Source organism: Diaphorina citri, unplaced genomic scaffold (genome assembly GCF_000475195.1).
Source record: "Diaphorina citri unplaced genomic scaffold, Diaci psyllid genome assembly version 1.1 scaffold990, whole genome shotgun sequence".
In the NCBI taxonomy this organism is placed as follows: domain Eukaryota; kingdom Metazoa; phylum Arthropoda; class Insecta; order Hemiptera; family Psyllidae; genus Diaphorina; species Diaphorina citri.
Genome location: NW_007378421.1, coordinates 30,089 through 37,491, shown reverse-complemented (window position 1 = coordinate 37,491; position 7,403 = coordinate 30,089). Strand labels below are relative to the sequence as shown.

Here is a 7,403-nt window from a genome sequence, read left to right as displayed (position 1 = left end):
ATGGAGTTTTTTCTCCATTGACTTTTCATTAAAAAAAAAAAAAAAAAAAAAAAATCATCTGGGCTACTTGGCAAATAAATCAAAATTTCCCCTGTAATCTGTTTCACCCAAGCCCCAGCTGTCAAATGTGTCTTTGCCGTACTCTAAGTGTGTAATTCAATACAGAAGGTGTAAAGTAAATTTGTCCATACGTACATAGGTGCACTGTCACTATGCAAAGAAAATAGATCCCATCATTGCCAAAAGTCATGTGTTTCCCCATACACACCATTCATAGCTTTGAATCTTTGAGCTGGGGAGCTATAGCCTGGTTCCCTTCTCAGAAACAACTTCCCACTTTGTTTAGGACCACTGGTCTTGGAAGCAACTGCAGATCAATTTAACTTGAGGAAACCATTTATTGATTCAATGGTTATAAAAGCTTAATGTACTTATACTTGATGTAGCTTGATTTAAAAGAGTTGGGGAGGGAACTTAAATCTAAATAACAAGCAGGTCCAACACCTAACCCAGCTCTATTACTATGTGGTAAATTGTTTAGATAAATGAGGAAATTCCATGGTAGAAACAACTTCCCACTTTGTTTAGGACCACTGGTCTTGGAAGCAACTGCAGATCAATTTAACTTGAGGAAACCATTTATTGATTCAAGGGTTATAAAAGCTTGATGTACTTATACTTGATGTAGCTTGATATAAAAGAGTTGGGGAGGGAACTTAAATCTAAATAACAAGCAGGTCCAACACCTAACCCAGCTCTATTACTATGTGGTCAAATGCTTAGATAAATGAAGAAATTCCATGGCCTGGGTGGGTTTGAACCCGCATCCTTCTGTTTATCAGGCGAGCACTTTGACCACAACACTATTGAGGCAGGTGGGTGCCTCTTTTTTACCTAGATTACCTAGAACGTTGTGCTTATTCTTATTATTACATTCTCTTTCATCTCAATAAATTTTGCCATTTTTAACTCCCTTTTTTTTCGCTGTCATTTCACTAGGTTACCTACGTCTATTCACCCTCTCCCCCTCTTTCCCACTCTTCTCTTTCTTCCTCCCTTCCTCCATATCTCTGTCTCTCCCTCCGTCCCTCATCGCTCTCTCTCTCTCCCTCTCCCTCTCCCCCTCCCTCCCTCATCGCTCTTTCTCTCTCGTGTTTTCGCGTCATCATTGTATTTTAAGTGAGAAAGAAAATGTTTATTTTTGATTTTTCTCACGGTTTTGTAGTTTTTCTTTGGTATTTTTTTTTGAATTTTATTATTTTTTAAAAAATAGGAAGAAGAAAAAAAAGGAGATACTTAGTGTTGCTTGGAAATTTATTTGTAAAAATTCGTTCGCTTTTTGATACCGGAATTTGTTTTAGGGAGAGGAAAAAAAAGTGTGAAATATTCTTATTATCATTTTGGACTTTTTTGAATATTTTGCTGTTTTTTTCTGCCCCGAAATAAGTTCGTTCGTTTTTTTCTTCTGGAATGTCACAAAATTTTGTAGTTTGAATCAGAATTAGACAAGTGTTTGTTGATTAATTTTGGATAAATTTTTATGGGTGTATCTATAATTTGTGATTAAGTACATTACCTAAAAAAAAGGCACTGATTTATAGTAAGTAGGTACCTGTTGATTAGATCTATAGTAACACTACCAGCTGATGTTTAGACCTATGGAGTTTTAACCACAGCCAGATTTATTTCAAGGTAATAAAATTTATGTTTTGATACATTATTGCCTGGGTCATTTTGGACCACTTCAGCCCTTTGATACAATAGGGGGGGGGGGACAGGAAAAGACACGGATTAATATTAATCCAGCCCTTTTATAATATAACTTTTCTTCTTTTTTCTCATTGTTATTAGTATTTATTTATTTACAATATTTTGTTATTTGTTTATTTATTTTCAGAACCAGGGAAGCGGATTTACTGGAGTATTTTGGGACAACTAGTTGTGCCTAGGAATTCTCGGATAAGCCAGTTGTACCTAGGATTGACACTTGGTACCTAGGAGAGTCAAGTGGTACCTAGGACAGACAAGTTGTACCTAGGAAAGCTAAGTTGTACCTAGGAAAGCCAAGTGGTACCTAGGACAGACAAGTTGTACCTAGGAAAGCCAAGTGGTACCTAGGACAAACAAGTGGTACCTAGGAAAGCCAAGTTGTACCTAGGAAAGCCAAGTGATACCTAGAAGAAATCAGATTTTTATCAGTGGTTTTACATCATGGAGGAAGGACAGGAGGTGGAGCTTTACATTTATGATTTATCCCAGGGCATGGCTGCAGCCTTATCCAACATTATTATACGTAAGTCTGAAATCATACGTAAGTTGTATTTGGTAATGTGACTTTTATCTCAGCGGGTGTGGTAAAGGGCCATTGTCCAAACTAGTCCAAAGAAATATTTCGTGATGACTGAAATAAAATTCACATAATGGAATACAACTATATTTATACTAAAATTAACATCATGTACTTACCTATCTATTATGTACCTGTTATTTGTTTCAACAATTTTTCATCAACCTACGTAACCTGTGGTATCACACTGGGCTTGCACGCCGTAGGTCACGGGTTCGATTCCCGGCGGGGTCGATTTTTTTCGGCTCTATGCTTCGAGTTCAGGGTGCACTTAGCCTCGTGAGGACGATTGGGTACTTAGTTACTTTAATCGATTAGCAATCAGTGGTGGCATTACCATTGTAAAAAGATGATTGTAATATGGTAATTGATTGCAAAGGAGGCCCTTGGTAATACTGTGACATTCACCTAAGTTGTGAAAAAGCTTTGCTTTACCACGAAGAATTCATGATTTGATTAATTGACTGAATGGTTGGTTGATTGATTGATATTATTTTATTGTTTTTGTTTGTATTTACAGAGAAACACATTGATGGTATTTGGCACACAGCTATAGTGGTGTATGAAAAGGAAATATATTTCGGAGCTTCGGGCATCAGTGCAGTACCACCGGTAAGCTCGCTCTCTCTTTCTTTTCCCGTACTCTCTCTCTCTTCTTCTCTCTCTTTCTCTCTCTCACCCTCTCTCTATCTCCTTTCTTTTCTGTCTCTCTTCCCCTTATCTATTTATCTCTCTCTTTCCCTCTCTCTCTCCCTCTCTCTCTTTTTCTCTCTCTCTTTCTCTCTCTCTCTCTTTCTCTCTCTCTCCCTCTCTCCCTCCCTCCCTCCTTCTCTTGGCTTTATTCTTCCATTGTCTCTTGTCTGCTTCTCTCCCCTGCCTCTCTCTCTTCCTCTTGTCTCTTTCTCATTCCTCTTCTATTTGCTGTCTCCCCTTTCGTTTTGTTTCCTCTTCCTTCCTCTCTCCCTTCCTTTTTCTTTCCATCTGTCCCGAAATCGAAGAGAACAGGAGAAAGGCAGCCGTTCTGAGAACAAACCTTATTTGTGTAGGATAAAGTTTTGCTCGGGCGGGAATAGAACCCGCGAACCCCTATTACCTACTTACAACTTACAAGACATGCTCATTCCAAGCGAACTAGAATGTCTTAAATAGCAGAATTGTCCATTGAGCAATAATATCGTCAGCCAGCCTTGGTTGGTAGCGCTAGGCCGCGGGTTCGATTCCCGCCCGGGGCAGATTTAACGGATAATGTTCGTTCTCAGGACGACTGACTGTCTCCTATCCTGTCTTCCTTCTCTCTTCGATTTCGGGACGATAAGACCTTAGCAGTTACAGTTCCCTCTATCAAACCTCTTCAAATAATAATATTGCCCATTGAGCAATACGTAATTGTTCCACGTGGTCCCTCGGTGGCCAAAATAAGAAGAAAAAAAATGAGGGGGTGTTCATAGTATTGAGAACACACCCTGTATGCGTGGATAGAAAAACAATACCCACACCTACCTTGTTACCTTGTCTCAGGTGTGAACCTTGACTGAGTCTTGTTACCTTGAATATGAACAAAGTACCTTGAATATCGAATTGAAATAATGTTCAATGCCAGTAGGTATTCAAATTATGTTCCCTCCCTCCTCCTCTCTCCTTTCTTCCTTTCTTGAATTTGAGATCGAGAAGGTAACACTCGCAAAAAAGACCACTTTTTACTTTCTATTACCCTTACGTATAGGGAACCTATACAAGGTAATGAGAAAGTATTGCAATCGGTCCAAATTTTTATTTTTCTTTTTACTGGAAATAGGTACTTACCCAAGATTTTTTAAAAACTGGAATTCAGTACCTAAAGTCCCTAGGTATTCTCTTTCTCTCTTCCTCTCTTTCTTTATTTATTTCTTTCCTTCTTTCTTTATTTCTTTCCTTCTTTCTTTATTTCTTTCTTTCCTTCTTTCTTTATTTCTTTCTTTCCTTCTTTCTTTATTTCTTTCTTTCTTCTTGTTGCCAGTTACTCTACCTTCCCCTCTCCTAGTATGTTTTCCTCTCTCTTAATATTTTAAGAAACTCTTCAACAGTGTTGCCAAATATACTAACCCTTGCCCCACTCTCCCATGTTAACATACAGGGTTCCGACCAGTGTTACCAAATATACTAACCCCCGCCCCCTCTCTCCTCTGTTTGTATACAGGGTACCACAGTTCTCGGTTTAAGAAACTCTTCAACAGTGTTGAGTAATCATGTCAAATTTTTGTATCACATACCCCACACTAATTTTATTTGGAAAATTCTCAGTAAGAACATATTTTTAGAATTTCATGTTGTGTGGAATTCTATTTTGAATGTCTTTTTGCTGTTGATATTTCGTGTTGTGTAAGAACATAATATTACACCCACCTTAGTGGTTGTTTATAATGATCTTGGATTTTGGAATGGTCAGTTGGATATTAAAAACAGAAAAATGAATTTGAACTTATGAGAAGAAAGATACCTATAGGTGTTTTCTTTCTCAGTGGAATGAATAAGTTTGCCAAAAAATTTGTTTGACATTTCAGATTTGAATAAAAAACATTGGGTTAGGAGAACACACAATCAGTTTTTCCCCCCAAATATGCTGTATCTCAAATATGATTAATGTGTGCTGATGTCAAGCAATTGAGAACATTTGATATTTCATTTCATAATATCTGTGCAAGACTTGAAATAGGAGATTTTTTTATTTCTATTTTCAATTCAGTAATTTCTTTATTTTGGGTAAATTATTATAGGTACCTACCTAGGTACTCAGTTTTCTAAAATTCAGTCTATTTTCTCAGACAATTGAAGAAAACTAAGGATGTAAAGTTGAGAAATGCAAGGATAATGTTGGATTTACCCATGTGTTCCATGTGAAAATGGAGTTTTCTCTCCATGGACTTGTCATTAAAAGAAAAAAAATAAAAAAATCATCTGGGCTACTTGGCAAATAAATCAAAATTTCCCCTGCAATCTGTTTCACCCAAGCCCCAGCTGTCAAATGTGTCTTTGCGGTACCTACTCTAAATGTGTAATTCAATACGGAAGGTGTAAAGTAAAATTGTCCATACATACATAGGTGCACTGTCACTACGTAAAGAAAATAGATCCCATCATTGCCAAAAGTCATGTGTTTCCCCATACACAGCATTCATAGCTTTGAATCTTTGAGCTGGGGAGCTATAGCCTGGTCCCCTTCACTGTTTAGGATGGAATCGAACCCGCGAACTGGCGCTTACGAGACGAGCTACCCTCCAAGCGGACTAGGCTGGCTACCTTTAACTTTAAACTTGAGTCCAAAATGACGTCACAGGCACGTGATCTGTTAGGCGTTCAACTCCAAAATATGACGTATATTTGCGAAAACGACTGGTTGGAGTTTAAAGAGGGATGTACACAAAAGTGTGTCCACCCGTTCGCGTCATCATTGTATTTTAAGTGAGAAAGAAAATGTTTATTTTTGATTTTTCTCACGGTTTTGTAGTTTTTCTTTGGTATTTTTTTTTGAATTTTATTATTTTTTAAAAAATAGGAAGAAGAAAAAAAAGGAGATACTTAGTGTTGCTTGGAAATTTATTTGTAAAAATTCGTTCGCTTTTTGATACCGGAATTTGTTTTAGGGAGAGGAAAAAAGTGTGAAATATTATTATTATTTTGGACTTTTTTGAATATTTTGCTGTTTTTTTCTGCCCCGAAATAAGTTCGTTCGTTTTTTTCTTCTGGAATGTCACAAAATTTTGTAGTTTGAATCAGAATTAGACAAGTGTTTGTTGATTAATTTTGGATAAATTTTTATGGGTGTATCTATAATTTGTGATTAAGTACATTACCTAAAAAAAAGGCACTGATTTATAGTAAGTAGGTACCTGTTGATTAGATCAATGGTAACACTACCTGATGTTTAGACCTATGGACTTTTAACCACAGCCAGATTTATTTCAAGGTAATGGTAAAATTTATGTTTTGATACATTATTGCCTGGGTCATTTTGAACCACTTCAGCCCTTTGATACAATAGGGGGGGACAGGAAAAGACACAGGGATTAATATTAATCCAGCCCTTTTATAAAGAACAACTTTTCTTCTTTTTTCTCATTGTTGTTATTAGATTTTTCTTTTTACTGGAAATAGGTACTTACCCAAGATTTTTTTAAAACTGGAATTCAGTACCTAAAGTCCCTAGGTATTCTCTTTCTCGCTTCCTCTCTTCCCCTCTTTCTTTATTTCTTTCTTTCCTTCTTTCTTTATTTCCTTCTTTCTTTATTTCTTTCTTTCTTCTTGTTGCCAGTTACTCTACCTCCCCCTCTCCTAGTATGTTTTCCCCTCTCTTAATATTTTAAGAAACTCTTCATACTTTAACAATGTCATTTCTTCTCCCTTTACAGCGGTTCCCTATACAAGGTGCGACGCTAGCCAATAGAAATTTAACAATGTCATTTCTTATCCCTTTTACAGCGGTCACACTTACAGTCTGCTCACTCACAATTGCAACACTTTCTCCAACGAGCTCAGTCAATTCCTAGTGGGAAAACAAATACCTCAGTATATCTTGGACCTTCCTAATGAAGCACTTAGCTCGTAAGTATTGGGTTCCGTTTACGAAAGTTTCTCGAAAGGAAAATACACCTTCTTGGTGATCGCACATCGAAGCGTTTGAGGAGTTTAATTACAGTTAGTTGTAAAGTAACTTCCCGAGGTCAATAGGCTGTTGATACTAGTGTATGGTTAATACCTCGGCTGGGATTGAACCCACGTCCTGTTTACCAGGCGAGCGTGTTGACCACTAGACCACCGAGGCAGATATTAGACTCTACCTGTCTACGTTCCGTCTTCATGGAACATATTAAATGAGATATCTACGTCTGTTTTCATATTTCAGGCCAATAGTGCAACAACTGTTACCTATTCTCGAGGGCAATCCGATCATTTCCGGAAACACCCGAGCTCCCTCTCCCGACTTTGAACGACTCAATCAGGACATAGAGGACGCCAGGTAAATTACTGTCCCCCCCCCTCCCTATCTTATGCCCGGGACCACAATCTGAGTTTTTTTTTT

General features: G+C 37.5%; 1 protein-coding gene across 1 annotated transcript in view; it reads left to right on the top strand.

The window, feature by feature from the left end:
• Nucleotides 1-7,403, top strand: part of LOC103513589 — a 28,458-nt gene that overhangs the window by 1,888 nt on the left and 19,167 nt on the right. Inside the window, 5 exon segments of the mRNA XM_008478427.3 lie at nucleotides 1,898-2,293; nucleotides 2,868-2,959; nucleotides 4,524-4,585; nucleotides 6,803-6,925; nucleotides 7,227-7,340. Of these exon segments, the coding sequence (XP_008476649.2) occupies nucleotides 2,212-2,293; nucleotides 2,868-2,959; nucleotides 4,524-4,585; nucleotides 6,803-6,925; nucleotides 7,227-7,340 (473 nt within the window). The 5' untranslated portion in view covers nucleotides 1,898-2,211.